The sequence below is a fragment of the Oncorhynchus mykiss genome, chromosome 23 (assembly GCF_013265735.2).
Source record: "Oncorhynchus mykiss isolate Arlee chromosome 23, USDA_OmykA_1.1, whole genome shotgun sequence".
Lineage (NCBI taxonomy): Eukaryota > Metazoa > Chordata > Actinopteri > Salmoniformes > Salmonidae > Oncorhynchus > Oncorhynchus mykiss.
In genome coordinates this window covers 3,123,315-3,148,008 of record NC_048587.1, presented here as the reverse complement: position 1 = coordinate 3,148,008, position 24,694 = coordinate 3,123,315, and the positions used below count along the sequence as shown (strand labels likewise).

The following is a 24,694-nucleotide window of genomic DNA, read 5'->3' as shown; positions in this document are numbered from 1 at the left end:
GAGACTCTGCTGTAAAGCTCATCACTCCCCCTAACTGGGAGGAGGCCAGAGACAATTACTCGATACCGACACAAATTTCTAGCTGATTTACACACTGAAGCTATGTTGCGCTTGGTGACCTCTGACTGTTTCATCCTAACATCGTTGGTGCCGACGTGGATAACAATATCTCTATACTCTCTACACTTGCCAGTTTTAGCTTTAGCCAGCACCATCTTCAGATTAGCCTTAACGTCGGTAGCCCTGCCCCCTGGTAAACAGTGTATGATCGCTGGATGATTTGTTTTAAGTCTAATACTAATACGTTTTAAGTCTAACACACAACTCTCACATCCCCATTCACTTTGTACTATTCCCTAACACACTCAGTAATCTCTCTTATTACTCCATGTGCATCTTCAATGGTTCTCTTGTCGTTAGTTCCTATACACCTTATGTATCTTCCTATACATTTAAAATAACACCTTGTGCTATTACCTGTTGCTGCGGGCCACGTAGACACTTCAAATATATGCCTACAGACAGCTGTCAGCGGGGGATGGTACCGTCACTTGCCCTTTCTCCAGTCTTCTCCCTAAGACTAGCTCTAGCCTTCTTCTTCTGTCATATGTATCTTCAACAGTTCCTCTCTACAGTCTCAGTAGTCTATGTAGTCACAGACAAGTTATATATAGTCTCTACAGTCGCCATAGTCTCTACAGTATCTATAGTCTTGTAGCTATAGTATCTCAGTTTCCCTTTCTATAGTCTCAGTAGTCTATGTAGTCATAGATTCTATAGTCTCTATACACTTGCTGCATACATATAGAATGACACCTTGTGCTATTACTTGAATTAAGACTAGTTGTTCCTTTTTAAGTTTAATTTGATCATTTAATTTTTTACTTTTTTACACATTCATTTAAATTGACTTACTGAAATTCAGTTGCCTTGTCCCTCAATTGTTGTCGAATTACGTGTCTCCTCCTGTGCAGTTTAGAGTAAGTGTCTGGTCTGGACGGGTCCTCGTCATCTTTTGGTCAGATGGGAATTTCCCTCATAAAATGTGCCATTGATTTCTCTCGCAGACCCTCACTGGAATGCTCCGCAGGCAGAATCAATCATCTAGTTGGTGATGCCAAATTGTCGTGGAAAATACCAGCAGGGACACCTAAAGTCAATCTTAAAAATGAATCATTCTTCATTACGAGCAAGCTGGGGAGGTTCCAACAAACTCCATGCACCATAGTACATGTCGGTCGGGAGCTCCGCCCGGGCATTCCCTTTAGTTCTCTCATATACTTCTTACACAGACAAGTTATATTTGCATGATTTACATTATTCATAATTAGTTCATCATTAACTTTTGGTTCATGCATGTGACCGACCAATACCTCACAAGGCTTCTTCTTTCCATGCTGAGACCTTGAAACTGTGACACCCCTTTCGGTTCTCAAAACAATGTTCTGGGCATACAGCCAAATAGCTTCTACGGGTAGTGAGGATTCGACCCAGACATGATCAACCAGGCACTTGCATGAACCCAGTCTAAGTGGTTATTAGAAAAGCACAAACATAAAATGATCCTTTACAATAGGTTGCACCACAGTCAAATACCACCCTCCGCTTATGCTTCTAGGGAAGATATACCCCGTGGTCTGGAATATACCAAACTGTCTTGCTGCTGTTATTCTGTGAGTCTCTTGGCACTGCAAAGCCTTTGTCCAGGATGTCTGCATGAACTTGGTGTAGTCCTCACAGAACTGAGGATTCTTGCTGAGTTTCCTTTTCAGGTTGAGAGCATGCTGTACTGTCACACAATAGTTGTTTGGAAATTCAGCATCCTCATTCCTAAGCAGTAGGCATATGCAGTCGTGGCCAAAAGTTTTGAGAATGACACAAATATACATGTACATGTTCACAAAGTCTGCTGCCTCAGTTTGTATGATGGCATTTTGCATATACTCCAGAATGTTATGAAGAGTGATCAGTCAGGCGGGTGAACAAACAAAAACCCACAAATTCTGACAAACTCCAAGCATTGATTATGCAAGAATGGGCTGCCATCAGTCAGGATGTGGCCCAGAAGTTAATTGACAGAATGCCACGGCAGATTGCAGAGGTCTTGAAAAAGAAGGGTCAACACTGCATATATTGACTCTTTGCATCAACTTCATGTAATTGTCAATAAAAGCCTTTGACACTTGAAATGAAATGCTTGTAATTATACTTCAGTATTCCATAGTAACATCTGACAAAAATATCTAAATAGATACTGAAGCAGCAAACTTTGAAATTAATATTTGTGTCATTCTCAAAACTTTTGGCCACGACTGTACAGTGGGCATCAACATTACTGGCACCCCTGACTGGCAATGCACAAACAATACTTAAAAAAAATATAAACAATCTAATTATAGAGATAAAATACCAAATTGTGAGAAATACTGTACTTTATTCATGTTTTAATGGAACCCACCAAAATAATTGATTGATTGAATAAAAAATCAATGTCCTCCAAATCAAGGTTTTACAGTCAAAGGCACCCTTAAAGATGATTGTAAATAACATCTACCAAAATTAAGCCAGGAATTAATTTGTACTTATTTAAGTTTATTTAAGTCTTAAGGAACTATAGTGAGCCATTACATCACTTCCTGTTTCGCTAGGGTATAAAATGAGGTAACACGCATGCAATATCCCTTTGTCATCCAACATCATGAAGAAAACAATTTTATTTTCAGAAGCCTTTTGGCCTCTGCCTAACCTCTGTTCGCCTCCGTATCTTGGCAACTGCAGACTAGATCTCTGATGAATTGCTCCAAAAAATACAGCCTGTCTTTGCTGTAAACACAGGTACACTAAGAGGTGGTAATGAGGACAACCTTTGCTGCTTTACCAGCATTTCAGTGATAGCTGGTTGGTGTAGCAGAATATTGACAACAGTGCCCATGTTGTCAGCTCCACCCTGACCTGGGTTGGTAGGCCTTCCTCTCCTAGTTTGATGTTGCAGCTGCCTATCTTTTGGTCTTACAACAGGCTGTGTGTTAGTTGACCTATGATGAACAGAGCTGTATGTGGTGGTAGCACTTTCTTGCAACATACTACTTTGACCCTGGCCCTGTGCAGTATGCACAGACGTGGTGAACAAGGGGATACATTCAGTTTAGCACTTTTAGACCATATTGCAGCTTCAAGCTCTAATTCTTCCATTGATGATTTGAGTTGAGGCTCTTGTTCCTCCAATAGTTGTTTCCTTTTCAATGTTTCAACTTTAACCAATAAGGCTGCCCTTTCAGCCTCCAAATTGAGCCTGATATAAGATGTGGTGGATTGTCCTGAGCGCCTGCTGTGTTGTGACAAATTTCCACATTTTGATTAGATATTTGCGATACTGTCCCTTGGCTGGACCTCCGCATCAGTTTTGTTAGCAGCTGAGCATTGATGTGCTTCTTCCATCCATGTGTCCACTGTGGATGCAAAATAATCCAGTGTTGCTGTGTTTGGGCCAAACCATTCGACCTAATCCTTTTCTGCCTCCTCGGCTGGTAATAAAACCTTTATGGACTCATTGAGATCATTCAACTCCTTAACCAACTTTGAGGAATCAGTGAACATATTTGTGTAAACCAATTCCACATTTCCGTCATCACCCATAAACTGTGATCTCATTTATATTTTTAGTAAGTGCACCCAATTTAGCACTTCTAGATCATTACAATTTCTTAACAATTTCAATTGTATCCATTTTAAAAGCACGTAACAGTGAACGATTAGCACATTATGAACACATTTTAGCAAAGCACAGCTTAATGAATGAGCCCAACACATGACGTCATCACAAGACACAACAGCCAATCATCAAAGCATACGATTTTCTCTCCGCTCCACAGCGAGTTCTCAACTCAGTGCGAATCCAAACAACAGAAGACACACACAATTCAAGCTCCACGAGCAATTCCAAGCTCCACAACTCTCAAAAGTTCCCCGAATTCATCCAACACCTCGAGCAGATTGAGCAATAGAAAGAGCAACTATACTTCATTCTCCAAAGTGACTAACGCGAAGTCAAAGAGCTACAATAGAGTCAGTCACTTCTTCACTTGGAATATACAGTAGAGGCAATATCGGAATCCAATTCCAAACTTGCCTTGAGGCCACAGGTATGTGATGCCGTAGTCAGACGGGCTTCCAAAGCAACCACTGAACATGGTTTTGGGAATCCAAAGTTCCAAGTGTAAAAAGCAAACATTTATTTTCAGAACAAAAGGTAATTTCATAGGCTTTAGTGCATTGTCAAAGCGATCAGATTTAAACTGTAAACAAAAGGTATAGACTCGTAGCAGCTTTCTTAGTGGTGTGGCGTGGCATAGCGGTCAAAACAATCTGGGAAAAGGTTTCCCCCCTTTTTCCCATGTTTCTCCCTGAGGCCTAGTAGATCCGTGCTGACAAACCTCAATAGGTAAAAGGAAGGCGAACATGGAGAAAAAGGGTGTGCCCAGGAAAGGTTCTAGTAGATCTAACACAAAACAAATGAACAAACTACTTCCCTTGTTGAACCTACCTCTGGTTAGAGCATTAACTTGAGTTAATATGGGCATTTACAACACATTTAGAACTAGTCCCTAGTTACACAACAACAACAACAGCAACAACAACAGCATCAACATTAACACTCATAACCCTCCTGTCATCAATAATACAGATGTGACATCATCAGCAGCTGGTTGGAAAATGCTAACTCTCTCCAACTTTCCCTCTCTCTTCCTACCTCTTTCCCTCTCTCCTTCTCCCCCTCCCTCTCTCTCTCCCCCCTCTCTTCTCCTCCCTCTCTCCTCCCTCTCACTCTCTCTCCTCCTCTCCCTCTTCCTCAGAGACGAAAGGAAAGAACGCTTGGTATAAGGCTGTGATCATCATCACTGTGCTTGGTATCACAGCGATAGTTGCCCTGGTGACAACAGCAGTATTGCAGAACAAGCCTCTCCTACAGAAGTACAAGGTACTATATGTGGTTGTTATGGCAATAAGGTACAATAAATGTTTGCAATAGCTTTTTCAGATTCTGTGGCTGCGATGGAAAAATCCCAAATATTGTAGACTATATTATGCATTGGTTGAAGCTCAATGTTGAATTTAAATCTCCCTACCATCACATTCCCCACCTCTCGTCATGAGCTGTACGTCCGTTACCAAGAACCACATACCGGATATCTTAACAGGGTCGTTGACAATTGAGTTTTCAGAGTATTTTCTGCACCTATCTAGCTCACATTTTAGACGTCGGATTAAAAACGAGACTGTAGCATCCATAAAGTGACCATAGGATTAAAAAAATGTCTGATGGCAGGCCTCCCGGGTGGTGCAGCAGTCTAAGGCACTGCATCGCCAGGCTTGAGGCATCACTACAGCCCCGGGCTTGATCCCAGGCTCACAACTGGCTATGACCGGGAGACCCATGAGGCAGCGCACAATTGGCCCAGTGTCGTCTGGGTTAGGGGAGGGTTTGGCTGGCCGGGATTTCTCTGTCCCATTGTGCTCTAGCAACTCTTTGTGGTGGGCCGGGTGCCTGCAAGCTGACCACAGTTACCAGTTGGACAGTGTTTCCTCTGACACATTGGTGCAGCTGACTTCTGGGTTAAGCGAGCAGTGCAGCTTGGCTATCTAACTTTGTCTCTCCCAAGTCTGTAGGGGAGTTGCATGGATGGGACAAGACTGTTACTACCAGTTGAGGAGAAAAAAAATGTTTAAGTTTTTAGGTGCAACACGTTTTATTAAATATATAATTTATCGCTCTCACATGCTCATTTTTTGTAAAAAAAATTACATTGCTAACATCTTTTCAGCTGAATCTCAGACTTCTAAAACCGGGACCAGCTACTCGGTTCCTGCGTAACAGCAGCAGCTAGCTGTAGCAGGTGAGCAGCTGTAGCTAACTAGCTAACAACAGTCGGACGAGAAGCAAGCTACAAGCAAAGGAAGCTAGCTACAGAAGACCGAATCGTGCCGGTCACATAGCCAAGCTGCTAGCTAAGTCATCTGTGTAAAAAAAAATCAGAGCACAAACAACAAGCTTGTGAACGTCCTATTATAGCCAGTTAGCTAGCCAACTAGCCAGTAAACAGTAACCACAAGCCAACGAGACTGTGCCATACAGTGCCTTCAGAAACTATTCACAGCGCTGGACTTTTTCCACATTTTGTTGTCTTACAGCCTGAATTTAAAATGGATAACGTTTAGATATTGTGCCACTGATCCATACACAATATCCCACAACGTAAAAAGTGGAATTTTTTGTTTAGACATTTTTACCAATTCATTAAAAATGTAAAGCTGAAATGTCTTGAGTCAATAAGTCTTTTACCCCTTTTATGGCAAGCCTAAATACATTCAGGAGTACAAATGTGCTTAACAAGTCACATAATATATATATTTTTTTTCTTCACATAATACGTTGCATGGCCTCACTGTGTGCAATAATAGTGGTTAACCAGATTTGAGTGATTACCCCATCTCTCTACCCCACACATACAATTGTCTGTAAGGTCCCACAGTGGAGTAGCGAATTTCAAGCACAGAATCAACCACAAAGACAAGGGAGTTGCAAAGATTCAACCAAAAAGACCATGGAAGTTTTCCAATGCCTCGCAAAGATGGACACCTATTGGTAGATGGGTAAATATAAGCAGACACTGAATATCCCTTTGAGCATGGTGAAATTGTTAATTACGCTTTGGATGGGTGATTCAATACACCCACCCACTCACTAAGAGGGTTTTCTAAATAAGCATCGACCAGTGTGTTTTGCTCCGGGTAACAGAGATGACCAGTTTACAGAGGAGTATAGAGAGCAGTGATGTGTCCTATAAGGAGCATTGGTGGCAAATCTGATGGCTGAAAAGTAAAGACATCTAGCGGCTCGCGACCACCCTTACCTGCCGATCTATAAATTACATCTCCGTAATCTAACATTGGTAGGATGGTCATCTGAATCAGGGTTAGTTTGGCAGCTGGGGTGAAAGAGGAGCGACTACGATAGAGGAACCCAAGTCTAGATTTAACATTAGCCTGCAGCTTGGCTATGTGACCGGCACGATTCGGTCTTCTGTAGCAAATTTTGAAATTGTGTTTTTTAGTTTGCATAAAGGTAGAGAGTCAGAGCTAAAACATGTATATCATACACTACAGTTGAGGAACAATGGGAAAGTAATTCTGCTTTGAAGGTTAATAAACTTGTAACCTCACTTTTGAGAAAATGGCCCTTGAATGTTTTGGTACACCTACTGGAGAGCTCTTCTTTGTCTACACCCCAATTCAGCATCATTCACACCCTCTAAAGCTTTAGCCCCACTGTCGTGGAAATTTCCTGTATTTACCAAATCATGAGAGCAAACCACACACAAGTCAGAGTTATTATAAAGTCAACCTTTAATTATACGAGCTCCATCACAACCCTGTGACTCTCAGATCAATTCAGTGTCTATCAATGAATTCTCTGAGAGTCCCTTACACATTGCAACTGAGATCCTTTATAGCAAAGACACACATAGTCAGACAGCATTGGCCATAATTTATCGTTCAGCTTTGTCTCCTAAACTATGTTCTTTTCTCAAACTCAGAACCATAAAACAAATCCTCACATCAACAGGCATATATCACATGCCCCCTCCTTGACAAGATCACATAGACACATTGACTGGCACACAGACATTGTGGAGCCAAGAGAAACACGCTTGACCTCTCCCCTCTCTGCGGCCCAAGTAACTTAGTCCTGACAGAGAACAGATGACTGCAACCCGGCCACAGTATTATACAAACACAAACATTCTGATGAGAAGTAACTTACACACATGTAATGAATATAAAACATCTTACCTATGTTACCAACTAATTCTGATTATTCCCCAACACCCACCCATCTCTTTAAGGATTCACCTGTGAGGCTGTGTACTAAACAACCAAAGATTTCAAGACTAAATGCTGGTTTATTCTACGGATGTGTTCATAAATGTAATCTGGAGTGCGAGAGTGTGCTCTGGTTGTTGGTAAACTCAGAGCGTTGTCAGATTGTCCGTTGGTAAATTCAGAGCGTTTCACTCTCGGAGCGTTCAGAGCACACACTGGACGCTCTGGCCGAGGAGTAGGGTTAATCCGAGCGTTCTGACCTAACAACAGCAGTCAAGCACCCAAGCTAACGGGCTAATGTTGGCTAGCTACCTCCAGACACAAAATACTCGCCTTAGCAGAGCTGGTTAGGCTATGTTATCCAGAGTGTTGGTGACTGCAACTGTGCTGCTGGCAACAATTTAATTACGCTTTTTGTCAACGTTTACTGACACCGGCCATATTCAAATCAAATTTATTTATATAGCCCTTCGTACATCAGCTGATATCTCAAAGTGCTGTACAGAAACCCAGCCTAAAACCTCAAACAGCAAGCAATGCAGGTGTAGAAGCATGGTGGCTAGGAAAAACTCCCTAGAAAGGCCAAAACTTAGGAAGATACCTAGAGAGGAACCAGGCTATGTGGGGTGGCCAGTCCTCTTCCGGCTGTGCCGGCTGGAGATTATAACAGAACATGGCCAAGATGTTCAAATGTTCATAAGTGACCAGCATGGTCGAATAATAATAAGGCAGAACAGTTGAAACTGGAGCAGCAGCATGGCCAGGTGGACTGGGGACAGCAAGGAGTCATCATGTCAGGTAGTCCTGAGGCATGGTCCTAGGGCTCAGGTCCTCCGAGAGAGAGAAAGAGAGAAAGAGAGAATTAGAGAGAGCACACTTAAATTCACACAGGACACCAAATAGGACAGGAGAAGTACTCCAGATATAACAAACTGACCCTAGCCCCCCAACACATAAACTACTGCAGCATAAATACTGGAGGCTGAGACAGGAGGGATCAGGAGACACTGTGGCCCCATCCGAGGAGAGCAAAGGGTGTTGAGCATTCGTAAATTTGTCAGTTATTCTGTGCTCTGGCACACTCACATGAGTGCTCTGAAATCAGAGTAGATAGCCAGAGTGAATTTATCAGCGACGTCTATTGACAGTTGTCGCAGTGACATCATGAACATTCTATTGAAATGGTTACTTGTATAGTGGAGTCTTTTGTTTACACATGTAGCTAGCTAGCTAAACAATTAACCATAATCCCAACTCATAATGTTACTACCCTGCATGAATCTGTAGGTAGCTAACCAACCAGGTTAAATGTTAGCTAGCTAACATTAGGCTATAACTAGCAATGCAAATGGGTCTGAAATACAAATAATATTACTGCACAGATCACGTAACATTAGCTATCAAGCCAGCCAGCTAATGTTAGCTAGCTAGCTAACAGTACACTTTAACTTGTAATGAAAATGACTTTGACAAAAAAAATTATGTGTAATATCTGAAAATGTAGCTAGCTAGACTATCTTACATGGATGGGTGGATGCTTCTCCATCTCTGTCACGGATGCCATGGTTGCCCTTAGTTTGAAGATGTAAACCGGAGACAGGTGTTTTATACAACAGCCGTCAGTGTTTTCTTTTCAACTCTGCATATTTGCAATCAAATGCCAGAATTTTCCCCATCTCCTTAGCTATCATATACGAATTCTACTGATTTCAAAACTCGGTCCTCCAGAAAGTGGAGAGCAACACTTATGCAGTTCTACTACGTGATATCTTTATAAAAAGCCACGTTAGAAAGGATTACCTACATATACTGACCAACTCATATTATAGACAGAAGCTCGCTACATGGCAGACCAATCTGAACTCATCTCTCCAGCCCACTCCTCCATACAAACCTTGTCCAGATCCTTCAGGTTTCGGGGCTGTCGCTGGGCAATATGGACTTTCAGCTCCCTCTAAAGATCTTCTATTGGGTTCAGGTCTGGACACTGGCTAGCCCACACCAGGACCTTGAGATGCTTCTTACGGAGCCACTCCTTAGTTGCCTTGGCTGTGTGTTTCGGGTCGTTGTCATGCTGGAAGACCCAGCCAAGACCCAGCCATTCAATGGTCTTACTGAGGGAAGGAGGTTGTTGGCCAAGATCTCACGATACATGGCCCCATCCATCCTCCCCTCAATACGGTGCAGTCGTCCTGTCCCAGAAAAGCATCCCGAAAGTATGATGTTTCCACCTCCATGCTTCAAGATTGGGATGAGGTTCTTGGGGTTGTACTCATCCTTCTTCTTCCTCCAAACACGGCGAGTGGAGTTTAGCTCTCTTCAGGTCATTGACCAGGTCCTGCCGTGTAGTTCTGGGCTGATCCCTCACCTTCCTCATGATCATTGATGCCCCACGAGGTGAGATGTTGCATGGAGCCACAGACCGAGTGTGATTGACCGTCATCTTGAACTTCTTCCATTTTCTAATAATTGCGCCAACAGTTGTTGCCTTCTCATCAAGCTGCTTGCCTATTGTCCTGTAGCCCATCCCAGCCTTGTGCAGGTCTACAATTTTAGCCCTGATGTCCTTACACAGCTCTCTGATCTTGGCCATTGTGGAGAGGTTGGAGTCTGTTTGATTGAGTGTGTGGACAGGTGTCTTTTATACAGGTAACGAGTTCAAACAGGTGCAGTTAATACAGGTAATGAGTGGAGAACAGGAGGGCTTCTTAAAGAAAAACTAACTGTAAAAGATTTCCTCCTCTTCGTCTGATGAGGTGTAGCAAGGATCGGACCAATACTCCTTGTGGTAAGTGTCCACGTTTTAATAGAAAGACTGAACACGACACAAATACAAAATGAAATGGAAACGAAACAGTCCCGTGTGGCACAAACACTGACACAGGAATCAATCACCCAGAAAATACCCAAAGAATATGGCTGCCTAAATATGGTTCCCAATCAGAGACAACGATAGACAGCTGCCTCTAATTTAGAACCAATCTAGGCAACCATAGACTTACAAAAACACCTAGATAGGAAACACCCCATAAACATACAAAACCCCTAGACAAGACAAAACCCATACATCACCCATGTCACACCCTGACCTAACCAAAATAATAAAGAAAACAAAGAATACTAAGGTCAGGGCGTGACACTAACAGGTTTGTGAGAGCTGGAATTCTTACTGGTTGGTAGGTGATCAAATACTTATGTCATGCAACAAAATGCAAATTAATTACTTAAAAATCATACAATGTGATTTTCTGGATTTTGTTTTAGATTCCGTCTCTCACAGTTGAAGTGTACCTATGATAAAAATTACAGACCTCTACATGTTTTGTAAGTAGGGAAACCTGCAAAATCGGCAGTGTATCAAATACTTGTTCTTCCCACTGTATGCTAGCTTTGCTAGATAATTAGCTAGATCAACATACGAGACAGACACGTCGCTGTTCGAGCATCCAGAACAAATTCCAGTCCTTACCTTATGATGCATTCATTCAGTACACCGTTCTGTCAATGCCATTTTCTTCATGCCATTTTAATCCAAATTTATGCTGACTAATCAACAATGTCAAGTTACTTTTTAGTGTGTTCCCAAAAATCTGAACCCAGTAAGCAAAATTACATTTAAAATACATTATACGATACAATTCCAGACGCTGAAGTTAGGTTCATTTTAGGTTCTGAATGAAAGGTGAAAATAGTTATTTTCAGGAAGTTAAAATAGGTATTTTCCAGACTTTGAAAATGCATATTTTCTGGTTCATTTCGGTTCTGAATCAATGTTGAAAATACTTTATCTAGTTTGTTTTACTGTAATGTACTGCAGTGTTTCTCAAACCTCTCCTCGGGGACACCCAGATGTTTCACAATTGTGCTGTAGCTCTGATCTAGCTATTCAAGACCTTGAGGATTAGTTGACAAGTTGAATCAGGTGTGCTAGCTCTGGAGTAGATCAATTACATGGAATGGCCTGGGTACTGTTAGTTAATCAGATTTCTCTGTCATTGTTATCATGGATTCAGATTCAGAACTGATGTCCTCTTTCCATGACCTGCAGATTGCTGTCATCTTGCCATTCTTGTAATGTAAGCACTTGGATTCAGGAAGCAGGTGCAGAAGGTAGTTTTAATAATAAAGGCAGATAAACAAAACAGGAGAAACGTGCTAAATTAAACAAAACCTATACTGCCTAATGACTGAGGCTATTGAGGGCTAAATAAAAAGAGATCAATCAGGGTGATGGACAAGGAGGACCGAGCACGCCCCCATTCTCATCGGCGGGGCTGTAGTGGAGCAGGTTGAGAGCTTCAAATTCTATGGCGTCCACATCAACCAACAAACGAACATGGTCTAAGCACACCAAGGCACACCAAAACAGTGAGGAGGGCTTGCCAAAACAAAGATTTGGCAAGGTTACTCAGATTCTTAAAATGTTTTACAGCTGAACCATCGAGAGCATCCTGACCGGTTGCATCCCTGCCTGGTATCGCAACTAAATAGTCACTTGGGTGATGTTTTTGACCTCTCGTCTGGGGTCAGGCAGGGGTGCCCACTCTCGGCTCTCCTCTTCGTTCTGTACTTGGAGCCTCAGGGGGCTGCCATTAGGGCAGACACAGGGGTGGAAGGCTTGTTGATCCCTGGAAGTGGTGGGCTGCGTGTTAAGATGACGCAGTACGCCGACGACACTTCCTTGCTGCTGTGCAAGGACTCGTGCCTGACAAGGTCCCTTGCCATCATTGGGGATTTCACCCGAGCGTCGGGAGCGGTTCTGAACCATGCAAAGTCTTCCGTTAAATTTTTTGGAAGATGGCGCAGAAGGACGGATGTGCCCGGGGGGTTATCTCTCTGTGAGGGGGCCCTGAGGATTCTCGGGGTCCATTTTGAGACCTCCGGCTCAGCGACGCTGAACTGGAACATGGGTATCGCAGTGGTACAGAAGAAGCTAGTGATGTGGAGGGCAAGGTCTTTGTCTTTTATGGGCAAGGTCCTGGTCCTTAAGGTGGATGTGTTGCCGTCACTTTTGTATTTGGCGTACATCTACCCATTGCCGGCTTGTCTGAGGAGGCCTCTAGTGAGGCTTGTGTTTCAGTTCATGTGGGGTGGCAGGTACGAGTGGGTCGCCAGGGCACGCAGGTACCACATCTCCCCCTCAAGCTGGACGTAATTTTTGTTTCTTTCTTGTTAACTGAGCTTGCTCATCCAGTGATACACCCGTCGGGTCATCTCTTGCGGGTGTTCTTCTCGTATCAGGCGAGAAGCGTAATGGTGTGGTCTAACACGGGTCCTCGGGCGGAACAGCTGCCGTGGCACTTTGGCCATGCGGCCAAGTAGCTGCGTGCGCACCCCGAGCTTGAAGTTGCCCGAGTAGGTTTAGATCACAGGCACCTGTACGAGGAGGTCAGACAGGCAGGGAGTCCGGCGCCTGTAGTGGTCTGGGAGGGAGTGCAGGCGCGGGGCCTGGAAAACAGGCTCAAGGACCTGAATTGGTTGAGCCTCCACAAGTGCTTGCCGGTACGTTCCATCATGGTACCGGCATAGTTTGGCGCAATCCCCCACCTGTCCAAGATCCTCTTGTGGCAGGGAGGAGACTGTGCGCCATGCCTTTTGGGACTGTGCCTTTGCCAGAGTAGTATGGGCTAGGGCACGGGTGTTGTTAGGTTTGGTAAGAGGGGATTTTGTATTGACGTGGGCCAGGTTAGAGAGAGGTGTAGGGAGAGCGAGCGGGACAGATAGGGAAAGGTTTCTGCTCTGGCTTCTCATGAGTCTCTTTAAACGGGGGCTGTGGGAAGCCAGGCAGAACATGGTTAAGACAGGGAGAAATTGGGGGGTGGAAGGGATAGTGAGGAGGGTGGAAGGAGACTTGAGGGGGAGGATGAAGAGGGAGGAGAGGAAGTGGGGGCCCCAGTCCAGAGCGTCCGGCGACAGTACCCAGTCCAGAGCGTCCGGCAACAGTACCCAGTCCAGAGCGTCCGGCAACAGTACCCAGTCCAGAGCGTCCGGCAACAGTACCCAGTCCAGAGCATCCGGCGATAGTCTACAGACCGGAACCTCCTACGACGGGCCGCAGTCCGGAACCTACCACGACGGGTCGCAGTCCGGAACCTACCACGACGGGTCCCAGTCCGGATCCGCCAGAGTCTCCCTCCAGTCTGGATCCGCCAGAGTCTCTCTCCAATCCAGAGGCGCCACTCACTCCAGACTCGACCATCAGTCCAGTGGCGTCCTCTAGTCCGTGGTCGGCGGTGAGGGTTCCCGCTTCAGAGACATTAAGTAAGTGTGACAGTCAGAAGTGGAACGGGGTCCACGTCCCGAGCCAGAATCGCCACCTCGGAGTTATGCCCACCCAGACCCTCCCATATAGGTTTAGGTGTGCGGCCGGGAGTCCACATCTTTGGGGGGGTACTGTCACGCCCTGACCTTAGTATTCTTTGTTTTCTTTATTATTTTGGTTAGGTCAGGATGTGACATGGGTGATGTATGTTTTTTGTACTGTCTAGGGGTTTTGTATGTTTATGGGGGTGTTTACTATCTAGGTGTTTATGTATGTCTATGGTTGCCTAGATTGGTTCTCTATTAGAGGCAGCTGTTTATCGTTGTCTCTGATTGGGAACCATATTTAGGCAGCCATCTTCTTTGGGTATTTCATGGGTTATTGTCTATGTGTTAGTTGCCTGTGTCAGCACTATATTTAGCTTCACGGTCGTTTTGTTGTTTTTGCAGTTTGTTTATGTGTTTCTTCGTCGTCATTAAAGTAACATGTATTCATATCACGCTGCGCCTTGGTCTCCTCCATTCAACGAACGTGACAACTGCTTGCAGTAACCCTGGATTATAAACTGTCATGGTCAAAACATATTGATACAACAGTAGTAAGGATGGGGAGAAGTCTGTCTATAATAAAGCGCTGCTCTGCCTTCTTAACAGCATTATCGACAAGGCAGGTCCTACAGGCCCTAGTTTTGTCGCACCTGGACTACTGTTCAGTCGTGTGGTCAAGTGCCACAAAGAGGGACTTAGGAAATTTGCAAATATTTCAGAACAGGGTAGCGCAGCTGGCACTTAAATATACACGGAGAGCTAACATTAATAATATGCATGTCAATCTCTCCTTCAAAGTGGAGGAGAGAATGACTTCATCACTACTTATATTTGTGAGAGGTATTGACATGCTGAATCCACTCCTTTGTAAAGGACATCAGCAGTAAGGTCTCAGAACAGCTCCCCTCCTTTGTAAAGGACACCAGCAGTATGGTCTCAGAACAGCTCCCCTCCTAAAGGACACCAGCAGTCTGGTCTCAGAACAGCTCCCCTCCTTTATAAAGGACACCAGCAGTAAGGTCTCAGAACAGCTCCCCTCCTAAAGGACACCAGCAGTATGGTCTCAGACCAGCTCCCCTCCTAAAGGACACCAGCAGTATGGTCTCAGAACAGCTCCCCTCCTAAAGGACACCAGCAGTCTGGTCTCAGAACAGCTCCCCTCCTTTATAAAGGACACCAGCAGTATGGTCTCAGAACAGCTCCCCTCCTAAAGGACACCAGCAGTATAGTCTCAGAACAGCTCCCCTCCTAAAGGACACCAGCAGTATGGTCTCAGACCAGCTCCCCTCCTTTGTAAAGGACACCAGCAGTCTGGTCTCAGACCAGCTCCCCTCCTTTGTAAAGGACACCAGCATTATGGTCTCAGAACAGCTCCCCTCCTAAAGGACACCAGCAGTATGGTCTCAGACCAGCTCCCCTCCTAAAGGACACCAGCAGTATGGTCTCAGAACAGCTCCCCTCCTAAAGGACACCAGCAGTATGGTCTCAGAACAGCTCCCCTCCTTTGTAAAGGACACCAGCAGTATGGTCTCAGACCAGCTCCCCTCCTTTGTAAAGGACACCAGCAGTATGGTCTCAGAACAGCTCCCCTCCTAAAGGACACCAGCAGTATGGTCTCAGAACAGATCCCCTCCTAAAGGACACCAGCAGTATGGTCTCAGACCAGCTCCCCTCCTTTGTAAAGGACAACAGCAGTATGATCTCAGACCAGCTCCCCTCCTTTGTAAAGGACACCAGCAGTCTGGTCTCAGAACAGCTCCCCTCCTAAAGGACACCAGCAGTCTGGTCTCAGAACAGCTCCCCTCCTAAAGGACACCAGCAGTCTGGTCTCAGACCAGCTCCCCTCCTTTGTAAAGGACACCAGCATTATGGTCTCAGAACAGCTCCCCTCCTAAAGGACACCAGCAGTATGGTCTCAGACCAGCTCCCCTCCTTTGTAAAGGACACCAGCAGTATGGTCTCAGACCAGCTCCCCTCCTTTGTAAAGGACACCAGCAGTATGGTCTCAGACCAGCTCCCCTCCTTTGTAAAGGACACCAGCAGTATGGTCTCAGACCAGCTCCCCTCCTTTGTAAAGGACACCAGCAGTATGGTCTCAGAACAGCTCCCCTCCTAAAGGACACCAGCAGTATGGTCTCAGAACAGATCCCCTCCTTTGTAAAGGACAACAGCAATATGATCTCAGACCAGCTCCCCTCCTTTGTAAAGGACACCAGCAGTATGATCTCAGACCAGCTCCCCTCCTTTGTAAAGGACACCAGCAGTATGATCTCAGGCCAGCTCCCCTCCTTTGTAAAGGACACCAGCAGTATGGTCTCAGACCAGCTCCCCTCCTTTGTAAAGGACACCAGCAGTATGGTCTCAGAACAGCTCCCCTCCTAAAGGACACCAGCAGTATGGTCTCAGACCAGCTCCCCTCCTAAAGGAAACCAGCATTATGGTATCAGAACAGCTCCCCTCCTAAAGGACACCAGCAGTATGGTCTCAGAACAGCTCCCCTCCTAATGGACACCAGCATTATGGTATCAGAACAGCACCCCTCCTAAAGGACACCAGCAGTATGGTCTCAGACCAGCTCCCCTCCTTTGTAAAGGACACCAGCAGTATGATCTCAGAACAGCTCCCCTCCTTTGTAAAGGACACCAGCAGTATGGTCTCAGACCAGCTCCCCTCCTAAAGGACACCAGCAGTATGGTCTCAGACCAGCTCCCCTCCTTTGTAAAGGACACCAGCAGTATGGTCTCAGAACAGATCCCCTCCTAAAGGACACCAGCAGTCTGGTCTCAGAACAGCTCCCCTCCTAAAGGACACCAGCAGTCTGGTCTCAGAACAGCTCCCCTCCTAAAGGACACCAGCAGTCTGGTCTCAGACCAGCTCCCCTCCTTTGTAAAGGACACCAGCATTATGGTCTCAGAACAGCTCCCCTCCTAAAGGACACCAGCAGTATGGTCTCAGACCAGCTCCCCTCCTTTGTAAAGGACACCAGCAGTATGGTCTCAGACCAGCTCCCCTCCTTTGTAAAGGACACCAGCAGTATGGTCTCAGACCAGCTCCCCTCCTTTGTAAAGGACACCAGCAGTATGGTCTCAGAACAGCTCCCCTCCTAAAGGACACCAGCAGTATGGTCTCAGAACAGATCCCCTCCTTTGTAAAGGACAACAGCAATATGATCTCAGACCAGCTCCCCTCCTTTGTAAAGGACACCAGCAGTATGATCTCAGACCAGCTCCCCTCCTTTGTAAAGGACACCAGCAGTATGATCTCAGGCCAGCTCCCCTCCTTTGTAAAGGACACCAGCAGTATGGTCTCAGACCAGCTCCCCTCCTTTGTAAAGGACACCAGCAGTATGGTCTCAGAACAGCTCCCCTCCTAAAGGACACCAGCAGTATGGTCTCAGACCAGCTCCCCTCCTAAAGGAAACCAGCATTATGGTATCAGAACAGCTCCCCTCCTAAAGGACACCAGCAGTATGGTCTCAGAACAGCTCCCCTCCTAAAGGACACCAGCATTATGGTATCAGAACAGCACCCCTCCTAAAGGACACCAGCAGTATGGTCTCAGACCAGCTCCCCTCCTTTGTAAAGGACACCAGCAGTATGATCTCAGAACAGCTCCCCTCCTAAAGGAAACCAGCATTATGGTATCAGAACAGCTCCCCTCCTAAAGGACACCAGCAGTATGGTCTCAGAACAGCTCCCCTCCTAATGGACACCAGCATTATGGTATCAGAACAGCACCCCTCCTAAAGGACACCAGCAGTATGGTCTCAGACCAGCTCCCCTCCTTTGTAAAGGACACCAGCAGTATGATCTCAGAACAGCTCCCCTCCTTTGTAAAGGACACCAGCAGTATGGTCTCAGACCAGCTCCCCTCCTAAAGGACACCAGCAGTATGGTCTCAGACCAGCTCCCCTCCTTTGTAAAGGACACCAGCAGTATGGTCTCAGAACAGATCCCCTCCTAAAGGACACCAGCAGTCTGGTCTCAGAACAGCTCCCCTCCTAAAGGACACCAGCAGTCTGGTCTCAGAACAGCTCCCCTCCTAAAGGACACCAGCAGTCTGGTCTCAGACCAGCTCCCCTCCTTTGTAAAGGACACCAGCATTATGGTCTCAGAACAGCTCCCCTCCTAAAGGACACCAGCAGTATGGTCTCAGACCAGCTCCCCTCCTTTGTAAAGGACACCAGCAGTATGGTCTCAGACCAGCTCCCCTCCTTTGTAAAGGACACCAGCAGTATGGTCTCAGACCAGCTCCCCTCCTTTGTAAAGGACACCAGCAGTATGGTCTCAGAACAGCTCCCCTCCTAAAGGACACCAGCAGTATGGTCTCAGAACAGATCCCCTCCTTTGTAAAGGACAACAGCAATATGATCTCAGACCAGCTCCCCTCCTTTGTAAAGGACACCAGCAGTATGATCTCAGACCAGCTCCCCTCCTTTGTAAAGGACACCAGCAGTATGATCTCAGGCCAGCTCCCCTCCTTTGTAAAGGACACCAGCAGTATGGTCTCAGACCAGCTCCCCTCCTTTGTAAAGGACACCAGCAGTATGGTCTCAGAACAGCTCCCCTCCTAAAGGACACCAGCAGTATGGTCTCAGACCAGCTCCCCTCCTAAAGGAAACCAGCATTATGGTATCAGAACAGCTCCCCTCCTAAAGGACACCAGCAGTATGGTCTCAGAACAGCTCCCCTCCTAAAGGACACCAGCATTATGGTATCAGAACAGCACCCCTCCTAAAGGACACCAGCAGTATGGTCTCAGACCAGCTCCCCTCCTTTGTAAAGGACACCAGCAGTATGATCTCAGAACAGCTCCCCTCCTTTGTAAAGGACACCAGCAGTATGGTCTCAGACCAGCTCCCCTCCTAAAGGACACCAGCAGTATGGTCTCAGACCAGCTCCCCTCCTTTGTAAAGGACACCAGCAGTATGGTCTCAGAACAGATCCCCTCCTAAAGGACACCAGCAGTCTGGTCTCAGAACAGCTCCCCTCCTAAAGGACACCAGCAGTCTGGTCTCAGAACAGCTCCCCTCCTAAAGGACACCAGCAGTCTGGTCTCAGACCAGCTCCCCTCCTTTGTAAAGGACACCAGCATTATGGTCTCAGAACAGCTCCCCTCCTAAAGGACACCAGCAGTATGGTCTCAGACCAGCTCCACTCCTTTGTAAAGGACACCAGCAGTATGGTCTCAGACCAGCTCCCCTCCTTTGTAAAGGACACCAGCAGTATGGTCTCAGAACAGCTCCCCTCCTAAAGGACACCAGCAGTCTGGTCTCAGAACAGTGAACTAATGAACTACCTTCCAGTATTGCATTATAACATTGGCTGAAATATTACTCACACATAACTACTTCATGTTTCTAAATTGTTTCTTTATTCAGATGAAGGGTACTGCTATGGCCCCCATGGCTCCTAACTATGCTAATTTGTATGTGGGTTACATAAAACAGTCTATTCTCAATCCTCTCCAAAAAAAATTATTGAATGACATTACTACGTGGAAATGGTACGTTGATGATACTTGTGTTCTGTGGAGGGGTGATGCAAAACGCTCCAGGCGTTCCATGCTTTTCTTAACTCCTGTTCTGAGCATCTGAGATTTACTATGCAATCTGATACACGTCAAATCAGTTTCCTTGATCTTCTGATTTTGTGTGAAGATAATGTTCTATACACTGATCTTTACAGGAAACCTACTGAGCGTAACAGTGTGTTGAGGGCTGATAGTTGTCACCCACTTCCCTTGAAAACAGTTTGCCCTACAGCCAATTCTGTCGAATCAAAAGAATTAGCAAAAAACTGAAATATCCAAATCAAATCAAATGTTATTTGTCACATGTGCCAAATACAACCTTACTTACAATCCCAAACCATCAATGCAGTTTAAAAAAGAGCGGCAGTAAAATATCAATAGCGAGACTATATACAGGGGGGTACCGGTACAGAGTCAATGTGGAGGCTATATACAGGGGGTACCGGTACAGAGTCAATGTGGAGGCTATATACAGGGGGTACCGGTACAGAGTCAATATGGAGACTATATACAGGGGGTACCGGTACAGAGTCAATATGGAGACTATATACAGGGGGTACCGGTACAGAGTCAATGTGGAGGCTATATACAGGGGGGTACCGGTACAGAGTCAATATGCGGTTAGTCGAGGTAATTGAGGTAATATGTACATGTACAGGTAGAGTTATTAAAGTGACTATGCATAGATAATAACAGAGATTAGCAGCAGCGTAGAAGAGGAGAGGCAATGCAAATAGTCTGGGTAGCCATTTGATTAGATGTTCAGGAGTCTTATGGCTTGGGGGTAGAATCTGTTTAGGACCTAGACTTGGGAAAATAATCGATCACAAACATCGGCACATTCTAAGATCCGATGACAGTATCGGTAATGTGTTATGGTAACCTCCCTTGGTCCTATTCTCACAGGGCAGAAATCTCAGAGATCAACTGGTTGACTCTGATTTACCACCCCAAAATATCCCAGCACAACGTCTATTTACGCCTCTACTGGATGGAAACTAGTAGTGTAACGGCTGTGATCAATGCAATGGCACTTATAAATGTAGATCCTTCAAACACCCACAAACAGGGAAACAGATCCCAATCAAAGGTGTTTCCACATGCTCCACTAAGGCAGTTATTTATCTTATAACTTGTCCTTGTGGTAAAAAATGATGTGGGTAAAACAAAGTGCAAATTAAAAGTACGAATCTTGGAGCATCGTAGCACCATTAGGTGCAAAAACATGACTTACCCAGTTGTGGTCCACTTTTTGGAAGCGAACCACAAGATTTCAACCCTACGTTATATTGTCCATCGAACATGTCACCCTCCCTAGCAGAGGGGTGACCTCGACAGTTTATTGTTAAAACGAGAGGCTGCCTGGATCTTTCATTTAAAGGACCTTGCTCCCTTCGGTCTCAATGAAGACTTTGATCTGAAGCCATTCTTGTGATTGTGATTTTGCTATTCATTGTAAATGTTTGTAGGCCTATGTAGCCAAATGTTATCTATGATCGTATGCTATCCATTCAGGTTTTCGTATGTTATTCTTATGTCTGAGAATTAACCAATGATATCAGGCCACACCTGGCCATGATTACAGACACCTGTGTGTCCTTTGACACTATATAAACTAGTGACCCTCAGTCTTTGTCATTATACCCTGATGACCAAACATTGGTTATTAAGGTATTACATTATTTCATCTGAGCTCCTAGAGCTCGGCTTTCCTTTTCTTTCTCAATCAGCTAATTGGGAATCCAGAATAAATACAAATGTCATGGCAAAAGATGTGTGCTATGGGTATGTATTCATTTAGACAGGTTACATTCTTAGCTACAGGGACTATGGTGGTTTGCTTGAAACATGTAGGTATTACAGACTGGGTCAGAGGTTGAAAATGTGTCTCTCTCCATCTCTCAGTATGGGATCGTCCTGGATGCTGGCTCCTCACATACAGCAGTGTATATCTACGAGTGGCCAGCAGAGAAGGATAACGACACTGGAAGAGTGCAGCAGACACACTCCTGCAAAGTCCAAGGTAGATACACACACACACACACACACACACACACACACACACACACACACTATAAAAACCTAGCAAGCTGGGACCGGGAGACTGAAAAACAGCTTCTATCTCAAGGCCGTCAGACCATTAAACAGCCATCACTAGCACAGAGGCTGCTGCCAACATACAGACTCGAATCTCTGTCCACTTTAATCTATTTAATAAATGGATTTGAAGGTATCACTAGTCACTTTAAATAACGTCACTTTAATAATGTCTACATGTCCTACATTACTCATCTCATATGTACAGTATATACTGTATTCTATGCCATCTACTGCATCTTGCCTATGGCACATGGCCATCGCTCATCCATATATTTATATGTACATATTCTTATTCCATCCCTTTAGATTTGCGTGTATAAGGTAGTTGTTGTGGAATTGTTAGGTTAGATTACTTGTTAGTTGTTACTGCATTGTCAGAACTAGAAGCACAAGCATTTCGCTACACTCGCATTAACATCTGCTAACCATGTGTATGTGACCAATAAAATTTGATTTGTTATCTAGTTAAAGTGTGTGTGTGTGTGTGTGTGTGTGTGTGTGTGTGTGTGTGTGTGTGTGTGTGCGTCCGTCCGGCCATCCGTCCAGGTGCTGGTATCTCCAGCTACTCTGTGTTTCCAGGGCAGGCAGGGGCGTCTCTGAAGAGCTGTATGAAGGAAGCAGAGAGCCTCATCCCCCTAAGCAGGCACCACGAGACCCCCCTCTACCTGGGGGCCACCGCCGGAATGAGGCTGCTCAGGTACCTCTGGATGCAAAATGTTGTTTCGTAGGATAGCTGCAAGTATTATCCGTCGGATGATTGGTTGAGCCTTCTTGGGTGCGTGACCACTCCCTTAACAAAACACCAAACCAGGCAAACAATTTCCCTCGTCTCAGATCGGAAAGATTTCCACCAGATAGTAAAGTCACAAAGTCAAAATTGGTTATATTGTAAAAATGTGTGAAAGCTTAAATTAGCTTTGGTCTTAATTTAAGGTTAGGGTTAGGAATAAGGTTAGCAATGTGGTTATGGTTAGGGTTAAGATTAGGTTTAGGTTTAAAAATCATATTTTAAGAATATAAATTGTAGAGGTAGGTATGTTTTCTGACTTTGTGGCTCTGGTAACTAGTGATGACAGATCAGAAATGAGTAGTAACGAACCACCAACTTCAATGACGCTGATCTTCAAATTATCCAGTGATCACCGCATTTAGGAGGAGAGCTGTAACTACTGACTGGCCAGAACCACTACTACCCAACGGTGTTTAGGAGGAGAGCTGTAACTACTGACTGGCCAGGCATTAACCACTACCACCCAATGGTGTTTAGGAGGAGAGATGTAACTACTGACTGGCCAGGCATTAACCACTAATACCCAATGGTGTTTAGGAGGAGAACTGTAACTACTGACTGGCCAGAACCACTACTACCCAACAGTGTTTAGGAGGAGAGATGTAACTACTGACTGGCCAGAACCACTACTACCCAATGGTGTTTAGGAGGAGAGATGTAACTACTGACTGGCCAGAACCACTACTACCCAACAGTGTTTAGGAGGAGAGATGTAACTACTGACTGGCCAGAACCACTACTACCCAACGTTGTTTAGGAGGAGAACTGTAACTACTGACTGGCCAGAACCACTACTACCCAACAGTGTTTAGGAGGAGATCTGTAACTACTGACTGGCCAGAACCACTACTACCCAACAGTGTTTAGGAGGAGATCTGTAACTACTGACTGTCCAGAACCACTACTACCCAACAGTGTTTAGGAGGAGAACTGTAACTACTGACTGGCCAGAACCACTACTACCCAACGGTGTTTAGGAGGAGAGATGTAACTACTGACTGGCCAGAACCACTACTACCCAACAGTGTTTAGGAGGAGAGATGTAACTACTGACTGGCCAGAACCACTACTACCCAACGTTGTTTAGGAGGAGAACTGTAACTACTGACTGGCCAGAACCACTACTACCCAACAGTGTTTAGGAGGAGATCTGTAACTACTGACTGTCCAGAACCACTACTACCCAACAGTGTTTAGGAGGAGATCTGTAACTACTGACTGGCCAGAACCACTACTACCCAACAGTGTTTAGGAGGAGAACTGTAACTACTGACTGTCCAGAACCACTACTACCCAACAGTGTTTAGGAGGAGAACTGTAACTACTGACTGGCCAGGCATTAACCACTACTACCCAACGGTGTTTAGGAGGAGAGCTGAAACTACTGACTGGCCAGAACCACTACTACCCAACAGTGTTTAGGAGGAGAACTGTAACTACTGACTGGCCAGAACCACTACTACCCAACAGTGTTTAGGAGGAGAACTGTAACTACTGACTGGCCAGAACCTCTACGACCCAACGGTGTTTAGGAGGAGAACTGTAACTACTGACTGGCCAGAACCACTAATACCCAATGGTGTTTAGGAGGAGAACTGTAACTACTGACTGGCCAGAACCACTTCTACCCAACAGTGTTTAGGAGGAGAACTGTAACTACTGACTGGCCAGAACCACTAATACCCAATGGTGTTTAGGAGGAGAGCTGTAACTACTGACTGGCCAGGCATTAACCACTACTACCCAACGGTGTTTAGGAGAAGAACTGTAACTACTGACTGGCCAGAACCACTAATACCCAATGGTGTTTAGGAGGAGAGCTGTAACTACTGACTGGCCAGAACCACTACTACCCAACAGTGTTTAGGAGGAGAACTGTAACTACTGACTGGCCAGAACCACTACTACCCAACAGTGTTTAGGAGGAGAACTGTAACTACTGACTGGCCAGAACCACTACTACCCAACAGTGTTTAGGAGGAGAGCTGTAACTACTGACTGGCCAGGCATTAACCACTACTACCCAACGGTGTTTAGGAGAAGAACTGTAACTACTGACTGGCCAGAACCACTAATACCCAA

The 24,694-nt window shown here is 45.4% G+C and overlaps 1 protein-coding gene across 2 annotated transcripts in view; it reads left to right on the top strand.

Annotated features, from left to right (window-relative positions):
• Positions 1–24,694, top strand: part of LOC110518781 (ectonucleoside triphosphate diphosphohydrolase 1) — a 72,223-nt gene that overhangs the window by 24,778 nt on the left and 22,751 nt on the right. For both annotated transcript variants that reach the window (XM_036959856.1, XM_036959855.1), the window contains exons 2-4: positions 4,854–4,978; positions 21,628–21,745; positions 22,369–22,519. In XM_036959856.1, the coding sequence (XP_036815751.1) occupies positions 4,854–4,978; positions 21,628–21,745; positions 22,369–22,519 (394 nt within the window). The remainder of the gene's footprint in view (positions 1–4,853; positions 4,979–21,627; positions 21,746–22,368; positions 22,520–24,694) is intronic.